The 22,409-nt window shown below is 40.5% G+C and overlaps 2 protein-coding genes across 2 annotated transcripts in view; one reads left to right on the plus strand and one right to left on the minus strand.

Moving 5' to 3' along the window:
- The window catches only part of LOC133529533 (uncharacterized), a 45,707-nt gene extending 34,262 nt beyond the window's left edge, over positions 1–11,445 (minus strand). The window contains exons 1-9 of the mRNA XM_061867270.1: positions 11,270–11,445; positions 8,511–8,776; positions 6,447–6,631; positions 5,969–6,162; positions 5,489–5,720; positions 4,654–4,913; positions 3,377–3,563; positions 2,735–2,912; positions 1,306–1,517 (exon numbers count right to left, since the gene is read on the minus strand). Coding sequence (XP_061723254.1) covers positions 1,306–1,517; positions 2,735–2,912; positions 3,377–3,563; positions 4,654–4,913; positions 5,489–5,720; positions 5,969–6,162; positions 6,447–6,631; positions 8,511–8,776; positions 11,270–11,333 — 1,778 coding nt within the window. The 5' untranslated portion in view covers positions 11,334–11,445. The remainder of the gene's footprint in view (positions 1–1,305; positions 1,518–2,734; positions 2,913–3,376; positions 3,564–4,653; positions 4,914–5,488; positions 5,721–5,968; positions 6,163–6,446; positions 6,632–8,510; positions 8,777–11,269) is intronic.
- Positions 11,446–18,241: 6,796 nt separating this feature from the next.
- LOC133529532 (myosin regulatory light chain 2) lies at positions 18,242–22,326 on the plus strand. Its single transcript, XM_061867269.1, is given in 4 exon segments — positions 18,242–18,519; positions 18,522–18,541; positions 19,958–20,152; positions 21,602–22,326. Coding segments are annotated over 4 exon segments (750 nt in total). The 5' UTR covers positions 18,242–18,407; the 3' UTR covers positions 22,025–22,326.
- Positions 22,327–22,409: the final 83 nt, after the last annotated feature.

The raw sequence follows: 22,409 nt of genomic DNA on the forward strand, positions 1-22,409 counted from the left end.
AAATATGACAATATCATTCAAAATGGCCTCCTCTGGCCTTGACACAGGCCCTCAAACGACGAGGCCAGTCATCAATAGCGGCACGCACGATTGTCATGTCTAATTCCGACACTGTCCCGCCACTGTGACACTGGCCCGCTTGAGGGAGTCAAGATTTGTGTGGGGTTTAGCACAGGCTTTCTCCTCAATAATCTGCCATATGGCATAATCCAGGGTGTTAAGGTCCGGGCTGGAGAACGGCCAGTCTTCGTGGGCAATAAAGTCAATTTTGTTCCTTCGAAACCAGGTTTGAGTTGTTATTGCCTTAAGTGCACGAGCTGAGTCCTGTTGAAAGACCCATGGCTGGTTTTGAAATAGAGTGTGGCTTAAGAGCTTCACTATTGGTTCGAGAACGGTTTCCTGGTAAACTTTGGCCCCAGTTTTCACACCTTTTTCACAGAAATGAACCTGTGTTAGCCCTGAGTATGACACGCCCAGCCAAATCATCACATAAGAGGGATGATGGCCTCGTTGCAAAGCCGCAATCGCCTCTTGACTGTTTGCAACTTCAAAATCATGTTTGGCGAGTGCCCACATTTGTGCAACGCAATTACTGCGATACGATTCTCTTTTAGGCCCCAATTCATTATAGATACGACGAGATAAGCGTTATGTGTGGTATATAATTATAGCTCACAAATCCACCACATTATGTAATTTTTTTATTTTTTCGGTAGCATTTGTTTTAACGGAAATAAAGAGGTTGCAAATCGAGTAACAGAACTTAGTAACCAACTAGGTATACAGGATGTTTATTTAGTCACCTGCAATAATTAACGAGCTGAATATATAATAGGTTACACTTAGGGTTGCCATTTCTAAAATTTGGAAACTAGGACAAGACGCATGAAAACCCCGGATTTTTTTAGAGTCTAGAACCCGGACATGTCAACAGGTTGTACGCGTGTCGCGGGCGGCCTAAGGCTTTAAATTTTTATACCTGGATTACAAATGAAGCCCTCCCCGGACGCCCTCTAAACTAGGACAAATCCGGGGAAACCCGGACGGATGGCAACCCTAGTTACACTGAGCAACTTTTAGCACGGGACCAACCCCGAAATTCCGAAAAACTATTTTACTCTCCCATAGAAAATGTCAAGGTCAGAAGCCAAAATATATGAAACAGCCATTTTTTTTGCGATTTCGGGGTAGGTCCCATAGTAAAAGTTGCTCAGTATGACCTATATATTCACCCCGTAATTTATTCCCAATTGAGTCTAAACAACCTGTATTCCCAATTGGAATGCTATCTCACTTTAGCATTACCTAGTGGTTAGATCTCCGAGTCGGCAAAGCGGCGCATGTCCACAGTAGAGGTCCGGCTGGCGCGGGTCGACCTGGAGTCCGCGGGGCTCCCACTCGCCGCCGGCGCTCTCGCAGCGTCGCGACCAGTTGTACCAGTCGGCGCCCGGCGCGCGCTCGTGCAGCGCCCAGCGGTGCCCGAACGTGTCGTTCACGTTCGCGCCGTCTGCGTGGATCTGGGCAATGCCAACTTCAATTATTGGAAAAGTAAGTCAAAATCAGATTCGCATCAGATGGTTATTAGTGGCCGTTGCAGCCGATGAAATACGGCATCCCGTGAACAAAAGATTTCCTTTAGAAGGATTGGTCCTTAGGTCCTAAGGATTGATTTAAGAAGGGAAGAGTGTACATTTATTGGGGCTTTCAACTGTATATTTATATGACGATTTTGACAAAAATTGGTATTTTGTTTTCGGATAAATCGGGGATGCTGAATTCGTTTATTGTATCCCGTTGACATTGCCGCTGAATCAATAGGGTTGTTTCCGTCTACAAATCTTAGGGCAGAATTGTATCCCAATAAATTCTTTTGGATTATAAGAACATGTCAAACTACTTTTAGGGGACCTGTAATAACTATATTTTTGTAAATATTGAATTTAAAATATCTTTTGGCACACGTCACGTGACCAAACTCGAAACGTCATTGAAGATTCTGATGACGTCACAACTCTCGGATTGACACTGTTGACAGTTAGGCGATAAATAACAAATATTAGTTGACAGTTTGTATCTTCTACGTATGTATGTAGTTATGTGTCAAACCGTAAACTGTGACGTCACACAATTTTCAAAGAGCGTTTTGGACGCGAAAGCTTAAATCAAAATATATTTTGTTAATTTAACATATTTAAAGCCGTTTTTGGTATAAAACTTGAATTTTAGGGCAACTTTTAGTTAATGTAGAACAAGCGTTTCAAAAAATTGGAAACAACCCTATTGAGTTGATATTTGGTATACCTAGAGATAGTTTGAGTTCCGGGAAAGGACATTGGATAGTTTTTATCCCAAAAATCATATCATACATGTGTAAAAAGGGTTTGTATGGAGAATCAATAACCGCTGAACCAATTTAGATATATTAGGTTAATTCATTGGTATGGTGGTCGTATGGTTTACATCTTTGATTTAGTTGACAATAAACCTAAACTAACAGCTATTAAACTTAGATGTCGACGAAGCTCAAAAGTAGTTACCATCGTCGACATAATAACTGACCAGCCCACGTAGTCAACACGCCAGTCGTTAACGCTCCGTAGCGAACGAAACGCAACTGTCACTGTTGTACTAATATGGAAGAGTGATAGAGAGAGATGACTACGCTACGCTACGGAGCGTTAACGATTGGCACGTTGGCTACGTGGACAGTTGCAGTGTGCAACTGTTTCCTGACCAGGCTCTCGATGATGATGGTGGTGTCCTCCCAGGGCCGATCCTGGGGCTGTCTGAATAGCACTCGACCGACCAGCGGGTATCGGAACACTGCCTCAGCCGTTGTCATGGGCGTTTGGTACCCAGTGTCCGACTCGTAAGGGACTACTGAGCCACACACGGAAGGATAAGGTGCCCGTCTGAAACATGATGTAAAACCGGATTATTCAAACACATTAAACTCCACCTCGCCAAAGGAGAAAAGCTTATGCTCACTTCCTAGATATGTAGCACAACAAAAATAAACGGGCACTTCCTTTTTTCTCGAACGTACGTGCTGTGGAATGAGGTCCTCTTGAGATGTTTCCTTTGCGCCATTATCGATGGTTCTTTTCAAGATGCGAGTATTCAGGGTTTTGAAAGGTCGGCAACGCATAAAAGTGTCTCTTATGATGTTGATTATAACTATAAGTGACGATGATTGCAGCTTTTTATCAGGCATGATAAGCCAGTTACCTACGCGTTGCCGACCTTTGAGAACCTAAATACTCGCTATGTCATAGCGTAAAAGAAACACGTCAGCAGTAGCTTGAACATCTTGCATGGCTGATCGTTTTATACTAGTCAAACCCACATCCCACATGAAAAAAAAGTGTAGTGCTACCTCTCAACGAGCAAAGCGCGGTGCCGCACGGACGCGACGCCCCGTAGCGGCAGGAACACGTCCCAGTACATCCCGGCAAGTTCGGGCGCCAGCCCCGGCAGTAAGTAGGCGTGTGGTAGACGTGGCGAGCGCCCTAACAGCTTCCCTAGTAGGTCGCCCACTGCGTACTGGTCCTGTGTGCCCATTCCTGCAAAACACAATAAAAAAAACCCTAATACTTACTCGTAAACATGGCAGCAGTAAGCTGACTTAAACTGCGCACTTAATTTCATTTTCACAAAGATGGCACTTTGAAGTGAACTAAACTTAAAATTTTATGTTTAAGTCAAATGCATTTTTCTCAAATTATGTTCTCCAATAGCAAAACTAAAATATCTAACCGGTGCAGATTAAGTAACCAAAACAATTGTGGTCTGGATTCTCTAACGTGAACAGATGTGCAGCAAACAATAGACAATGGCCTGCGGAGGCTGCAGCATTCCTCCCAGAAATGTGACACTGCGCACGCGACGAAGTTGACATGATTTTAGCTCACAACAAACCATTGTATTTCTCTTTGGCGGCTTTGTGCGGAGATATGTAGTTCATGTATGTGTGTAAACCATATACAGCAACAAACTAAACTGTGTGCCATACACATGTAACATAACCGTACCATCCTTACATCAAAGACATCCTTACATTAAAAAGTGGCTATTAAGAAAGCATTTAAAAAAACGCAGTATTTTGCCGCTTGTTTCATGAGCACAGAATCATACGTTTTCTGGCTTGGGGATAATCCGTGCAAGTGACGTCATAAAATACATATATTTCTTACTTTGACTATTCTATATCCTTGTACATTGAATTACATTACTTAATACCATTAGCTTTCTCCGAATAATGATATGCTTAATTGGTAATTGATACAACCATTAATTAGCAACTTGGCGTGTTTCCAGTACACACACCGCCTGTAACTCACCTAATTACCACGTTGTCATCGCACTAATGATAAGCTGATTACCTCCACATCGCAAGCGCAACATACGTCACTGGCTTGGCTAGACCTTATTTCCATGCACTAAGGTTTAATGTTCAGTCGATAGTCATGACGAGAAACACGTCACGGATGTGTCTTAATTCGCCGAAGTCCCAATTTGCAGACACTATTTAAACACTTTACCCTCAATTATCCACTACCTAGATAACCTAATAACCCTCAATTATCTTGAAGTAAGCTTTGATATGGAATTGGAATGCAAGGGTAACTTGACTATTTAAAGAACTGATCTCACCTGCTGGTGGAACAGAACCAAGGTCGATGTTAGACGGGTTAAAAACTCCTCCCGTAGTATTACAGCGTCGCTCTGGATACACATTCGGGTTCGGTGGTAGTTCGCGCACTGTGTACCGCAGTATAGACCCGGCTAGTCTCAAGCTGGCTTCGTAGTCGCCGGCAGCTGGGCTGAGCTCGAAGGTGGCCCAGGTGGGAGACCATGGTGAAGGCTGGCGGAGGGATATTGTGCCCTTCACGCCCGCCATGTTTATCAGTACCCTGTATACAAACACAAAGAGATTGGTATAGTTCTACATGTTAGCGACACCATATATAAGGAGCGTGTGTGAACTGTAAGGGCCATCACTGAAGCCCCGAATTATTAATGCGAAGTGTTAATATCGATTTTAAGTAAAATTGACATGAAAAGTAGCAGGCAAACAGGTATTTTTAGCGGTCTATAGCGGCATCAGCCTCAATTTGGCGCAGGGCAGGAAGCTGTCCTCGTTGCTGTGGTTTCAACCGCACCACGTATAGAGGTTCCGTCTGATTGCTTTTATGTCAATGCAAGACAATGCTATTACTTGCTACTTAAACTAGTGCCCACGCCTTTGCACTATCTATCGCAACGCAAGACACAGAAAAAAAGAGAGAGAAACAGTTCAATTTAACAATTGCGTATGTGTATGCTATTGTACTGATAGAAACTTGAAAATTCCAAGAGGTCGAAAGGCCAGGATGCTCAGGATATCTGCCATCCGAATTAAATAATTCACGGAGGAAGTCACGACCTAAGCACTGCAGAGAACGAAGCAAGCAGCAAGGAGGAAGAAGAAGGTTTGTGATAGGCATACTTAGCGGTGTGCGGCTGCATCAGTCTGAGTTTAGCGCAGGCCAGGAAGCTGTCCTCATGCTGATGGTCATACACGACCACGTAGAGACTCCGCCTCGTCGCTTCCATGTCAGCGCGCAGCGCGCGAAGGACGTCGTGCTTGTATAACGCACGCGCAGATACCCGCCCGTCGCGTGCGACGTGCGCCAAGCCCAGGCGTGCGTCTAGGTCGCCCACGCTGAGCCCGTCGCCACCTGCAATCAAGGTGGGATTAATTAGATATTGATTAATTTAATTTGGTTGACGTCGTACGCTGACTACCTAAAGGATCATATTTTATGTTTATGTTGCTGCCTTATATAAAATGTAAGGCTGTACAACGTACGGCGTACATCATTACATTAATTGTACGCAGCCTGGGGTTTAAACCGAAGAATATAACATTACAAAAATTACAACTATCTAAAGTCAGATTTATTTTACATAACAATTAAAAACGCACCCGTAGCCGGGTCGAATACCGCCTGGAGCACGTCACAGCTGTCATCGTGGCTCCTCGACGTGTCGAAGATGTCGGTAACGAACAGCTTCCACTTGTGCTGGGTGTAGTCCTCGGAGCCGCGGACTGCTCGCATGTGGTACAGGTCGGTGGTGACGTCCGCGTCTGGTTCGGAAGCATCTCGTGGTATGAGCCATCTGGAAATGTCACAAAAGCCTTCATCTTCAAGTTCCGCGTGGTTACACGTTAATGATATGTCACAGAACCTCGCGAATCAAGAAAAAAGCCCTTTAAATAGAGAAAATTAACTTATCGGAGTCAGTACGCTTCCTTCAAGTGTTTGAAGGTTGTTAATTATTATTCTGGACTGAACTGTGAATTCGGTCCTTAAACTAAAAGAACTAGACGCCTTCAACGGTCTAAAGGGAAACTGAAGCTACAAGTTAAGACAATAAGGGGCTACTTAATGGGGCCTACATACCTAAATGTGACAGTACCAGCCACTGGTGCGCTGAACCGCGCCTCCGCGTAGGACTCGGCCTCCTCATCCACGGCGAGGATGGAGGCACACATGACCCGCCCCTCGGCGGACTCCAAGCGGAGACTCCGCCCCCACAGACCGGTGGGGCCGGTTAAGGGGACCTTGGTTTCGAACTCGGCATTGTCCTATAATCAAAACAACGTTTATTACGTAACAACACACATTAACGGAATACATTTTCAGTAAAAGTAAAAGTAAGGTAAGGTAGAGAATGCCTCATGGCATTAAGTTCGCCTTTTGTACATTAAGTAAGTAAGTAAGTAAGTAAATATTCTTTATTGCACCAACAATTATACATTTTACATACATGTAAAACTACAAATGAATTTTAAAGGAAAATAGAACCAGGTAACAACAGGCGGTCTTATCGCTAAAAAGCGATCTCTTCCAGACAACCTTTAGGTAGCAGGAAATTTAGAACTCATACAAAAGTCAAGTAGTGCAAAGAGCTAAATATGGAGACTATTAAACACAAACACACATACTATTACTTATATAAGAATTAAAACAATACCTAATATACTAATAAATATACAATATAATATAATACAATATATATATATATATTGTACTTACTTATACTTACACATATACAATATATAAATGGCAACTTAAGGTAGAGATAAAAAGTATAGTTTCAGCTGATTTTTTAAAATGGGGAGAGATTTAGCTAATCTTAATTCTACTGGCAGAGCATTCCATAACCGAACAGCCCGGAAGGTAAAAGAGCTATTATAACATTTTGAAGTAGATAAGGGAGGAGCAAGAATATGAGTCTGAGAACATCTGATAGAAGAGAGATACTTGAAACGCTCTTTGAGATAAGGTGGTGTAGCGGGGTTAAAGAGAATGCCATAAAGGAGGGCAAGAACATGAGAGTCACGGCGAAGACGAATAGGAAGCCACTTGAGCTGAGAACGAAACTGAGACACATGGTCATATTTGCGCAAGCCAAATATAAACCTAAGCTTATTAAGATTTTCTTTTGTGCATAAAGTTTAAATAAATAAATAGTGGTAAAAAGAGACCATAGTCAATTATCATAGTTTTATTTTATGAAGTGTAATGTGATTTTTTGATTTTTTTTGTCCGGTATAATATAATAAAGTTAATATTTGGCTTGGCACTGACTTGAAACATATCAGTTGGTAACGCATATACTTAAAAACGATAATTTTTAATTTGCTGCGCTGCGCTCACTGCGAGCAGGAACTCCTTTACGATGATTAACCGCGTGTAGTGGCACGCTATGTATATGCAACTTAATGTACACTATATAATCGTGCTTAGTGGGCAAGTTTTACACAAAAGGCCTACAACACGTTGCGTGTCCAATATAATAATATCCTTAGGACGTTGTTAAGGCTGCCGAGGCACTGTAGTGCGTCAGGCATGTTCGCTGAGGCGCGAACTGACGACTTTTATGCCATCAGGCGAAAAAGAGTGGCCTCATTGCTACGACGTGTGCGCGGCAGCACTAACAGCATGCTGAGGGCGTTAGGCGAACGCCTCGACTGCCCGCTAATTGGGTACTGGACAGAGGTAGTTATTGGTAGGTCTAAGTAGATATAGGTATAGGTTACTAACATAGTGTTAAGGCTAAAATGGTACTAACAAAATATGGATCGCTTTGTGATCTGAAATAAAGAATTTTTAATTTTTTTTTTAGTACCCAATACAGTTCAGATCGAGCCTAACATTTGTTTAATTTACATCCTTCCTAACGCCATCCGTACATGGCCACCCTGTAGTTACCTAATGGATGGACAGCCCTGCGTACTGGCGAAGGATATGCTTCTAGGCTAGAAATAAATAGTCGGCTACTACAATAGTTACCTTACCAGGAACCAGCAGGTAGCCAAGCTCATCAGTAAGGTCGTGCAGCACGGCTCCCAGCCTAAAACACCTTGCGTCCGTCACATCAAACTGTCAACCAGGAATATATGAACCACCCAGCGCAGGACATATACCTGGGTTAGAGCAAGTGAATATTAAACAAGTTACCTTGCCAGGAACTAGCAGGTAGCCCAGCTCATCAGTTAGATCATGTAGCACGGCGCCCAATCTAGAGCACCTTGCGTCCGTCACATCACGATGGTCGACCGGGAAGGTATGTACAGCCCAGCGAAGGGCATGCTCAGGGTGCTCCAAGGTTGGTGTGAGGGCTGTTCTGACCGCCACAATGCCCTCGGCCTTGCGGGAGAACTCCACCTCGCCGTGGAGACCATGTTGAGATATAAGCGCGCGCAGAACCAGGCCTGAACACGCATCTGAAACACAGATATTTAAATTGTCGGTATTTATGTTGTCAAAGCATGAATTGAACGTTACAGAGATGTAGTCTAATAAAAAAATCGTTCCTGAATTTGACATCTGAACTATGTAGATGACGCGGTCGCGAAATATCGAACGCCAACTGTTGGCAACCAGTTATAACAACACATAGTAAATGTACAAAACTGTTCAGTGCCATCTATATTAACATCTTATACATAATAACTGTCCGCCATTTTCGGCGTTTGGCGTCTGTCACTAAGCTAAAGAGTAAGCGTAGCCAGTCAGAGGCGAAATGTTATGACAGCTGTTCATTTTCTGCCTACATACGCACTGTGAAGAAACTAGATAAAATGTATTTATTTCTCTACAAGTGTATTGAAATTGTTTTACATATGTGACACTGACGGCATTTAAAATTTATAAAAATAGCCATAAAACTTTCTATTTGACTTTTGTACTCCTAGCAATTTTGATCAAATCGCGCTTATAGCATAATATATCTACTCTTTAAATATAAAAAAACACTAGGTACAAAAAATTACGAGATAAAGAGTAATATAAACAATAAGGTAGGTAATCATTAGTACCTACGTGTTACATCTGCGAAATGTAATCTATGCGCCAAAGAAAATGGTGCGTAATAAACTTAACAGATCCAATATTGTTATGGTTCGACCTTATATTCCTAAACACATACTTGGATCGGACGTTTTCCGAATACAATCTCTTAGAAATATGCTAGAAGAAAAACTATGTTGGCATGGACTATTAATACTTATTAAGTTAACTATTAATAATATTAATATCTGGGAAACGGAGCTTTGCTCGGAAAACATAAAAACTAAGAAATGCGCGTTTTCCCTGAGATTAGACCTAGCTAGATCGATCTTTCGCCCCCGAAAACCTCCATATAGAAAATTTCATCGAAATCGTTAGAGCCGTTTCCGAGATCCCCGAAATATATATATATATATAAATATACAAGAATTGCTCGTTTCAAGGTATTAGATTAATTACTTCAACCAACTATGTGATCCAGTAGTAACCACTACATGTCGGTAAATAGGGATGTCGTTATGTTTAGAACTGACTCGTGCAGTGTGTTAGCCTTAGCAAGCTCAATCAGGAGCAAGCAAATTGTGGTGTTAATTCGCGATTTTAATACCAGCCTGTATACAGGGTGTAATCGTTAAGTATTCCGTAAATAATAAATATAAAAGATATCAAGAAAACTAACATCGAAAGTACGTTATCCAATGAGTGCTGAGGAGAATAAGTAATTTTACTTCAATAAATTTACTTAATAAAACTTGAAATATCCAAAATATTTAGTTTGCTGCATACATTTAGTACGACATCCGATAAGTGGTTTAATTGTCTACAGTAAGTGATAGAAATATGATTTTTTTCTTTACATAAAAAAACCGTACTCAATATTTTTTATAACAACGTAATTACATTTTTTTGTTTACATTCGTCCTTCGTCTGGAACTTTTTCTGGAAAACGCTGTAAATTGTTTTTCACGTCACCCATTCGAAAAAGGACTTTTTCTTCCCGGCTAGGAGGTATCAACGTGGTACTTTTCTTCCCTAGCAGGAGGGATCAAAGTGACAATTTTCTGTTCTAGGACACGATTTTATTTCTTCATTCCATTCAACTTTTTTGCTTAAATAATATTTTGGAACATAATAATTTCCTCTTAGGTGATGTGAAATACAGTATGTGTCACATGGTAGCAAAATTATTACCATCTTGGGCTTTCACACTCAAATCCCTCAATACGCTCAGGATTCAATTTCAGAATTCAATTGTTGAACCCTTCGCTTCGCTTATTGTGACACAATCTACTGTTGTGTTTTGTAGAGTCGGCAGCGCGCATTTGATACCCTGGATTTTCAGGCGTCCATACGCTACGGTGATTGCATACCATTAGGCGGACCCTGTGCTTGTTTGCCACTGACGTGGTATAATTATTATAGCAGATTAATCATGTAAACAAGTAATCATATTTGTATTCATACTAGTGAAGACAAACCACACAACGGACGTCGTACTAAATGTATGGGGCCGTTTAAACTTAATATTCTAGGTATTTATAGTTTTATTTAAAAAAAGTTATTGATGTAATTTAACTCAATGGATAACGTACTTTCGATGTCAGTTTATTTTTTCATAGCTGTTATATTTAGGGAATACTCGCATGTAAAACTTACCGATTACACCCTGTATGCGCCGTGTTATGACACATAAAGAAAGGTAAGTCACAAGTGTCACAACCGGTAATAAAAAGTTTTTGCTAAACACTTTTAACGAGTATACGTACATCAAAGTAATATCAGGAGTCTCTACTTAAAGCTATTTGTGGCAAAACTCACAATAAGTATGAATGCAATTAAAGTAACAAGAACTCGAAAGAAATCGAACAATATTGCTCAACGAACTCGGTAAAAGTGAAAACTTTAGACGTTTAGTTTAGACCACTCACCTGAGAATAATAACACTAAGTAACCTAACAACACCTTTGGTACCGCATGACTAACTCCGTTCATCTTCAATCTCACTGTTTACATGTTATCACTAAATTAAAGTTTCACTACAGTAAGTTGCGTACGCGCATGGTCCTCGTACGGTGTGCCTGGCCCCGCGAAGTGAAAGGCGCGACTGGACTGTCAAGTTCAACTTAGCTGAGACGGGAATAGTACGAGGTGAGATGGGTAGAGCTGTGACGTCATTGTGTTAATTGTTGCGACATGCGTGCGGAAATGCAGTAAACGTCATCGATTTAGCAGCGTCGCTGGTGGCCTAGTGGTGCGGCTTTCAAACAGGAGGCTGTGAGTTTGAAATCGAGTTTGTACCAATTAGTTTGTTGAGTTTGAATTATTTAATTAAACAACAACGTATCAGAAACAGACCAAATTCAAACCAACCAGTTTTCCCTTTCGGGTTGAAACGCCAGATGGCAGCCGCTTTCGTAAAAACCAACGCTAAAAGCTGTCACGGCTTTAAGGATGCAACCGGGAGAGGGCTAAGATGTTGAAGGAGAAAGAATCGTTAAGATAATCTCCTGCAGATAACATAACGTAAATAAAATACACACTTTCAGCTCTACAAATAGACATTTTTTTTCGTTCGGCGTTGTTATTTGGAAGAAGACCGCAACACATTAAGATAAGATAAGATAAGATAATTCTTTATTGTACAACCGTGTTACAGAGGTGTTATTTAATTACATGTGTAAGTTTCAACGGTAACCCAATTCGGGTATACAATATACACTTAAAACTAACTTAAAAGTAAGAAACACATTTCCGTTAAACACATCATATCAATCTATACAGAGTATACGGTATCATGACGAATATAATTCAAAGAAATCCTTTAGAGAGTAGAATTCATTCTTAATAAGCCATTTTTTTAAACTACGTATAAATTCCATGTCATCTAACATTTTTAATTCATCTGGAAGCTGATTAAAGACTCGAATGGCAGTAATATATGTGCTTTTATCGTAAGTTTTATTTCTGACTAGAGGCAGTTTTAAATTGTACTTATATTGAGAGCGAAGGTTATCGCGCATTCAAATAGATATAACTATTTTACGTCACATATATACAGTATGTACCTACCTAAAGAATATGGCCCATTTAGTAAGGGCTTATTACTATAGCAAATATATTAATAATAAAATACATTCATAATAATTTAAGACGTGAGTGACGTGACCATGGCAAAAAAGTTATTTCAGCCAAGTTCAAGAAAAGTAGAGTTGCAGGTATTCATAGGCTATCGTGACCGCTTACTATCGGGCAGGCCGTATGCTAATTTACTACTGACGTGCTATTTAAAAAAAAGTAGATTATCTGCACCGGGGGCGACGCTTGGTCTGGCCGGTCTCGTGGAGGACCCGCGCGAAATCGTCTTTTCATACAAACGCAGTCATTTTCCTCTCTGGATATTAATATTATTGAAAATATTTTGACACAATTTTTTGTATAGGTATCAAATTATCAACCACATGCCCATCATGCCCCTATAAAAAATATTTTACATTATGTCTGGGACTACGTTTATATGGAAAAACGGCCGCCCCCTTTCCTCTTAAAGTTGATAATGCATTTAATTTTTTTTTCCTGGGCGAGTTGCTACTTGTTACAAAGAGCGGTTGCCGCCATTATTACCGACACTCCCAGCACTCACAGCAGTGTGTCAAGCTGTATGATAAATAAACTCCTCACGCCTTCATAAAAGGACAAAATACAAGGGTAAACAACAGGCGGTCTTATGGCTAAAAAACGATACTTGCGGTAAACTTTTGTGACGAAACATCATGACACGTGTGTGTTCAATTGTAACAAATATACCGACACACGGCTCGTATTTGAGAAATTTTAGACGCTTAAACTCCCTATGCCTATAACTATGCCATTAGCCAAGTCCGCCATTTGTACATTTGGGTCATAACTTGGGTTTGGTTTATAACAGATAAACTAAATTCTGGAGATTTGATGTCAATAGTAGACATTTGCGAAACGGCCAAGCCACATATTTTGATGAAGGTGTTGAGTTTGCGAGTTAGGTTGTAGAGTTAGAAGCTTGGCTCTACGTGAGATCTGATAACTTTTTTTACAGTGCGAGCCTTATGGTTTCATCTTGGCAACATGAAAAATGAAAAAGTTATTGGTGGAATTCATTGTCGAAAAGATATAACTTAAAGCCATGTCGTAGCGCCACGCATTACTCTGTCAGTTTGGCGAGCCAAATAGAGCAGCTTTCCTTGGATTACCTGCTCGCTACACCTACTAAAGTTTGGTTCACGTTACTCTCCCTAAATATATCTCAATCACCAGTATATTCAGTAGGTACTCCCACAAACGTCATCTCACCGTCATTACAATGCGCCACATTCCCGGCTCGTAACCGTTCAGAATGACCAGAACACCCAACTGGGCGTCATTTGCCCCAGTTCTGAATTCCACCGGATTTATTTTAAAAACGCTCGCGCTACTGCGTCTCAGGAAAAAAAAACACAATGAAAATTAAAGAAATAGAAAGAGTCTCAGTCAAAGGCCTCTTTTCATTGCTCTTGAGTATAATCATTTGATCTCATCAATGTTGACAACTCGTCGGAACTGCGAATATTACAGCTGCAAGTACAGACCGCCATCATCAACAATGTGAATGCTCTGGACTGCGGGATTTGAAAGTACAAGCTAATTTGAGCTCTATAGCGAATCGCTATTAGCGATGCTTGCACAGCTCATTCTTCAGATATAGCTTCGCCAGAGGCCTGTACTTGTGGTTTTTATTACAGTATTTTGTATCCTATCTATTTATATTTGATCTTTTTGTTTATACGTTATGTAATCTAGTGACCGTGATCCAATATATTTAATAGAAGACGAATATGCTTACGGAATGCTCACCTCACGGAATATATACTTAATCCGTAGGCATCGGAAAGAATGAATGAGTATGAGTATGAATATGTGTTGAATTTTATTGCTTCATAGCTCGCTATTATTAGTCTTACCGTGCGACAAAACTCCGATGCCTAAATTAATCTGTTTTATTAGGTTATGGGCTCGGCAGACCACGTGGACATTGGGCCACATACTGTGGACAGTTATTTAATTATTTCCTAAAATATAAAATTAACGTCGACATCGCTTAATACCTAACGAATCAGACTAAGCTAAGTTGGCAGCAATTTGGATTGCCCAGACGGGGCACGTGTTATTATAAACGTTAAGCTTCTATGAAATTATGACGTTTACTTTTCACTTGCACCGTCTGAGCTATTAAAATAGCTGCGAACGTATCTTGGTCTGTCTCAAACATGCTTATTTACTTACCTATACCCTAAAACCATTTATACTAAACAAGTAAGCTGTCCAATCCAAATAAGAATCTATTTTCTCTCTGGGGTCTGAAAGCCAAAAAGCCGACGCATTAGTATTTATAATCTACACCGTGTTTTTATTGAATTGCGTTAACTCCGGGGTTTCGGTAAGTACGTTTAAGGAAACTAAATGGCATAGTTAAATTTCACAAAAAAAAAAAATGTTTTTTTTTACTATTTTTAATTTTATAAAAAGTAACTAAATGTTGCATATAGCGTTGTTGTAACACGGGCATTACATTTAACTCAACCAAACAATTGAAAACTGTGATATATCAATGTCATTTCTAACATCGATCGTCCGAGATAGTACGTACGTTAGTAGCAAATGTATGAACTCGCACTAAACACTAATCAATAAGTAAACAGGCCCTAAGGCAAGTGTACACGCTCGTAAGGGCCTTATAATATAAAAAAATATGATTGATTATCTCCGAAATGGAGTTAATTAGAATATCGGTGTCTTTGAGAAAGTTACTTAATTAAAGCTCAGGAATGCACCCTCGAAATTAACGCAAATCGAAAAAACACGGTGTATATTGTCGCTCGAGATAAGTCTTACATCAATTCTTGAAATCAGGCTGCCTAGTGCGGCCCTAGCGATACAAAAATCGCAAAAAAATGATAAAATAAAATATATTATAGATATAATCACTGTAGTTGGTCAAAAATTGCGTTGTATGGGCGGCCCCTAGAGCTAATCCCGCGGCGCCTGAGTCATGGGTATTTGTTCCTTTGCCTACCACTAGTTTAACTCAAACGAAACCAATCCCAACAAGCGCATGTGTGTGGCTTGCGTATAAGCTATGCGTATCGGGGATCAGGCTTACAGTGGATGTAGATGAGAACGTTCGCCTACGCTCGGTGACCTTTTGTAATGTTAATACTGAGTCACGCATTGTAATCCACACCGCTCGTCCCTGCACGGAATCTTTTGAGATTTACGTGTCAAGCCTTTTTTTACACCACATGATAAACAAGTAAGTACGTTTGACACAAACAAGTAAGAATCAGGCAGTTTACTGACGTGGAGACAGCTCGCCTAGTTTACTTCAGTTACTTTCACAGTATTATGTCTTATGGCATACTGGTGTGGGGCAAAGCAGCTGACATAGAAACCATCTTCGTTCTTCAGAAGAGGGCAATCAGATCCATTTATAACATGGCTTCTCGTGACTCACTGAGAGAACGATTCAAGGAAATAGATATTCTCACAGTAGCTTCACAATACATACTAGATGTGATAATGTATACGCATAAGAATATAAAGTCCTTTAAGAAACTGTCTAATATCCATAGTTATAATACGCGAAATAAACATAAGTTAGTAGTCTCCAAGTTTCGTCTACAGAAAGTTAAAAAATCGTTCATGGGAAACTGTGTAACATTTTATAACAAAGTACCCTTAGAGGCATGGAACCTGCCCTATACTTCATTCAAGCAATACGTCAAAAATGCACTTCTCAAAAAGGGATACTATAAAATAGATGACTACTTGGGAGACACGGAATCATGGCCAAGGATCCAGTCTCAAAAGCTGTAATAGTTTTGCGTGCAGTGTCCCGGAGAGGCATATGGCGCTGTTGTTTCTAGCTGTTCAACCTTATGTATTAATGTTTGTTATGTTTTAGTTATTTTGATGATGACATTGACATATTAAATACATAGTAGTTATGTATTCTGTAGAACTAGTTTTAAGATTGTTAGCTTAACAGTCTCTTGACGTGAAATATGTATTTCATACAATTTTTTATTTTTTTTATTCTTTGACATTTGGAGAACCTTTACACCTCCAAATCTTATTATTGTGTATTATTATTTTTCTCAGACCGTGGGGACCTTATACATCTCCAAACTTAATGTATTAACCGTGGAGACTATACGTCTCTGTCATATTGTATAATATACTTGACTTGGTACATACTAGTTATGTACAGAATGTAGCATTAGTTTATGAGACTGCTAGTTTAACAGTCCAGACGCGGTTTATTTATTTAGTATAAATTTTATTTTGACACTTGGAGAGACTTTACACCTCCAAATTTTATTAATATTAGTACTCTGACATTGGGGACCTTTTACATCTCCAGATTTAATGTGTTTTTAACCATAGAGACTATACATCTCTATTGTATTGTAGTAATTATTTATTTTAAGATTATTTTAATGTAATGTTTACCCAGGTATTGGCTGTTGTATTTATAAAATGTTGTTATGTATTTTTCATGTCACTATATGATGTTACTGTAAATGTTGTATTGACTTGTAAAAGAGCCCTTGAGGCCTACTTGCAGAATAAAATTTTGAATTTTGAAAAGTATATGGCCCACCTGATGGTAAGCGGTTACCGTAGCATATGGACGCCTGCAACGCCATAGGTTTTACATGCGCGTCACCGACCCTTTAAAATACACTTCTTTCGTGGAGCACTCCTTTCTTGGAGCATCCCATGCATGAAGGTAGTTCCTCAGGAAATCCTCAGCGATTTCATCCCACAGCTGGAGCTGAAATTCATTTGCATATTTGGCCGCATAGGTGCCCGACCATTTACATAGGTTTTCCTCTTCCTTGCCATTCGGCGGTATTCGGAGATCATGATATGACCTTTTACCATTGCCTTCACTCTCAAATATAATCTTTATATTCATAGGTCTTTGTTGTACCTACGTAGAAATAAGTTTTGGCAACAATTTTTTTTTTTGACACAAGTTTTTATGGAGCCGCCATGTCATCATAATAATGCATTGTTATTGTTATCCGATTTACATATGTATTAACAATTTCAACTCAATCGGAAATCGGGAAGTGGGTCAAATTTAGCTTTCACGATTTGACCCACACTAACATATATATGTATACTAAAAGGGCAAGTTAAATAAAAGCTTGTAAAAACAGCACCCTCTGATACCTTCGTAATAGAGCAACCTCATAATCTCAGAAACATGAAGTAGATAATAAATCATAATCAAATCATATTTCGGAATTACCCTGGAAAGCTTCCAGCTGCATCAACGTGTTACTATTCTGGCTCACGAAGGTCAAGCGGAGTCCTTGCTCGTTCAATCACATCTGTAGGTAACTTCAAAAGCTATAGTATATCAATGAAATGGCAAGACGTATGTATCCCTTCCTACTACCCCATATTTATCTCTAAGTATAGGAAGCGTGCATAAACTGTAGGGGGCAGAAGGGAGATGTCAGATTTTCGGCAAGGACCTCACCAAATATCACCAAGGGGGAGCAAAAAAGTAGCCGAAAAAACCTCGCGTGATTTGTGCACAAGCCCCTAGCTGCTTCATCATGATGGTAAAACGTTCGGTGACCATAAAATACCTATTAAAAAGCCCAATAGGTATCCTAAATCCTAAGGCGGTTAGATAGATACGCTGGCATCATCAAAGTTATAATCTTTTGCATCTACTAAGAGTGACATCGACTGGTCCTAGGTACTCTGTGTTGTGCTAGGAGGCAGGAAATTGTCCGAAGTGGAATTGTGTTTTCAGCTCAATGAGTCGCGGCATTCCACAAAGTCAGGAATAACTCTCGATGACGAGCATCATCGATATCGGGCGATTGCGGTGCGGGCGGGGGGTTTGACAGCCTCAGGTGGGCTACTTCTGGTCTTTACGAAAATAAACAAAAGATATCGGCGGCCGAGCGCGCGAGCGGCCCGGACCGCTCTGAGCCCGCGCCGCTCCAGACCCATCGAACTATAAATGGTAGCATGCTCGAACGTGGGGGGCGCAGGAGGGGGGAGCAACCTCTGCTCCTCCGGGAAGCGCCGGCAACTCGGAGTCAGGGCGGGACTGCCGAGCGGTACAGTCTCTCCTTCGTTACCTTCCACAACACAGCACAATGGTGAGTAACGTGAAGTGAAGTGCAATGTGTAGTGATCGTGATGTGACGCCACAAGCCAGTGCCGGAAGCATCAGCTGCTTGGTGCAGGGAACACGTTCGCAAACAAATGTTTCGTTGATGAAAATTACTTAGTGTCGGGAAACTTAAACGTCTTCGCGTGTCAACCGAATTAAACCATCACTTAGGAACGGGGACCAAATCAAAGCCAACTTCAACAATTCATTGCACATCGGGGAGTGCTCAAGCATTCATTTCTTCAATAACTAGGCGCGCTTGAACTGCTGAAACTTTGAATTTCGATGATAATGTGAAACGGATCCGATAAATGTTCTTGGATTAACAAGTCTTCATCATTAACCATGTCAAGACGCAACACCGGGAGCTCTTCCAGCCTCTGCCAAGATGTTGGAACGTTGCATTCATCTTCAACGATATTTACTTGATGATGATGCCAACATCTTGTAATTTTTAATGTCACAAAAGTACTTTAAGGAATTCCGGTGTGTAAAGTTAAATTCAAAGTTCATGGTCATCTTGTTTAAGTTACTTAATAATAACAACCAACAAATATTAATGTCGAATAACAAAATTCACAATTTCAAGTTAAATAAAAGTGCGTTTGATGTTATTTAAAAACGCCAAAGCATAGAAACGACTTACCAATCACCTTGGTCAAAATATTGCAATTAAAAATAAACAATACACTGACTTGCCAACAACTAAAAGCAATGGGCATGTGATAACATTCTGATAGAAAGAAAGCTGGCACGGTGCCGATTTATTTCGGGAGTTTTACATAACTGTGTAACAGTGGCGCTGTAAGCTGAGCTGCGCTAAATATAGAGGCGGCGCTTGCGCAGCCTAAACGCGGAGCGGACCAGTTGGGCTATTCATAAGATGTTAGGGAAACCAGTGGTACACAGATCCTAGAACGCGTAGTTAGTATGAGGCTCAGGATCTCTAAGAATACTAGGAACTGATTTCGAAGTAAAGAGGTTTATGAATAATCCAGGAGGGATAACGACGCGGGATTTTTTGCTAATTAAAGACTAATTACCATCAATCGACAACTTTCGTCGACGTCCCATATTCCGGGGGCCGAACTGACCTTAATAAATAATGCAGCCCGCGTTTTCAATCTCGTTGGTGTTACTAATAGTCTTTAGAAATATATATCAAATTCGAAACGTAGATAGATTAAAGCAGCATCTAAATGAAAACAGACAATTATGAGATGTATCTCTTCAGCTAGTTCAGCTGAAACTTGAATACAACAATGGTGTAGGTATTTATTTCCAACAAGAATAATTTAAAATAATTTGAATCCGTCAATAGGTATGTTTAAACTTTGGAATTGAGTGAGGATTAAACATCCGATTTATTGCGCTTATTGTAACAAATCTATTTCCCTTCCAGGCGGATAAGGACAAGAAGGTAAAGAAGAAGAAGGCGAAGGAAGACGCGCCCGAAGAGGCTGCGCCCGCCGCAGCCGCGCCCGCGCCGTCCAGCGGCAGCGAGCGCCAGAGCTCGCGCGGCAGCCGCAAGGCCAAGCGCACCGGCTCCAATGTCTTCTCCATGTTCACGCAGAAGCAGGTCGCCGAGTTCAAGGAGGTGAGGCCAGAACATAACATATAACCCAGCCACTATCATAGCAAACATTATACTCCTCTCCAAAACTCTTCGGGTCAGCCCTAACTGTCTTTACGGAAGCCACAAGCATGACAACGGGGTATTAAAGAAGTCTGTCACTTGTTCTAAGTATTTGTAAACTTTCCCAAAGTCTTACAGCATCTGGCTGCTGTTTATCAACTTCATATAGTAAACACCCCTATAATGGAACAGGCACCAGACATGGTATAGACAAATCCTGTAAAACAAGTGTTTACCATCAGTTTTTAATCGCTGGCAATATTTTACCATATATAAAAGCCAAAGAGCTGCTTAAGTTTATTTTATCATTGACATTTGTGAAATTGAAAATTAATGGCGACATACATCCCATGATTGGAGCAAAAAACCATAGTTTTAATTGGATATGGAAACCAATTTCAATAGCTTTCAATAAATACATAGAATGCATAAAGAACTAATTGGACATTCAACTTTTAAAGCATAAAGCGGTAGAAATTTTACAGATGTCGGTGAAATATCGAAAATACTCCAAATGTTCTCTTAAATGTCCCATGATTGGTACAGTTAACATAATTGTCACCTGGTTATGTAATTTATGTACTCGACAAATATATTTTTTAAAAGCAGTGTAAACTAAAAAAATATGGACCGTAAGACCTGAAATATAAACTTTCAATTTCAAAATAAAGCAAAAGGGCAACATGAGACGAGGAATTTGTATCCTCAGCTTATTGACATAAGGTATAATTGCGTCGAAGTTGAAAATGGCTCTTTTTTTTTTTTTTTTCATAATAGGATTTTACAATCACTTTATGACGCCAAATAGTAACATTTACTACAAAAATAAGTTAAGTTATCTATTTACACTATACACATACTAATTAACTCCAAGGGTTAAGGTCTTCTAGATAATCTGAGATTTTGTAATATCCCTTTTTACACAACTTCCGTTTGATGACTGACTTAAACTGATTTAATGGCAAAATCTGAAAATCTAAAGGAATTTTATTGTAAAAACGAACACATTGGCCAATGAATGATTTACTTATTTTGTGAAGTCTAGTTAAGTCTAGCTCTGAAAACGGATTGTTAAAAATAGGTGACAAAATTATCAAGTCGATGAAATTCAGACATGACTAGATAATGGTCTTTATATTTAATTTGAAGTTAACGTACGTGTCCTACATCTTCATAATGTAACAACGATTAGTACGTACTATTAGTAGGTCACAGTATTTCCATGAACTAAGTGTAAGTAGCGTTGGAGATGCGGCGCGTGCCCGTGTTTATAAACAAGATTCCAACCGCCATTGTTCCGATTACCGGACAGATAATTGTGACGTCATTCCTCTGATGCATCACAACAATCCTACTTTACATCCTTGATTTTATATATCCCATATTAAACATGCTTGTTCTTTGTTATAGGCCTTCCAGCTGATGGATCACGACAAGGACGGCATCATCGGCAAGAACGACCTGCGCGCCACCTTCGACTCCCTCGGCAGGCTCGCCTCCGAGAAGGAGCTTGACGAGATGGTCAACGAGGCCCCCGGCCCCATCAACTTCACCCAGCTGCTGACCCTCTTCGGCGCCCGCATGTCCGGCGGCTCCGATGAAGACGACGTCGTCATCAACGCCTTCAAGACCTTCGACGAGAACGGTGTCATCGACTCCGAGCGTCTGAGGCACGCACTCATGACCTGGGGCGACAAGTTCTCCGCCGACGAGGTCGACGAGGCCTACGACCAGATGGACATCGACGACAAGGGCTTCATCAACACCACCGCGCTCATCACCATGCTCACCGCCAGCGGCGAGGAGGAGGGCGAAGGCGGTGAGGCCGCGTAATGCTGCTAACGTCGCACGTCGCACCCGCCCGGCCGGTTCCACCAACACACTCGACCACATCTCGAAGTGAACCGAATACATCATTTTATTTCTTTATGTAATAATTTATTGTTTCCATTTTTTTATTTATAAATAATGAAAATATAGTATTACCTACTATTACCAAATCGTGTAGTACTGTCCCCGTCGGCAAAAACCTGATCGTTTTGTAAGAATACTATGTATTCAACTATTTTGTTGGAATAAAGATTTAAAGCAAGTCTGACTAAGTGAGATGCGCCGAAATTCGGCGTTTTTGTAAACATGATGTTGTCATTCATACTCCTCTTACACCCACACACACACACACACACACACACACACACACACACACCACAGCTCGAGT

Source organism: Cydia pomonella, chromosome 21 (genome assembly GCF_033807575.1).
Source record: "Cydia pomonella isolate Wapato2018A chromosome 21, ilCydPomo1, whole genome shotgun sequence".
Lineage (NCBI taxonomy): Eukaryota > Metazoa > Arthropoda > Insecta > Lepidoptera > Tortricidae > Cydia > Cydia pomonella.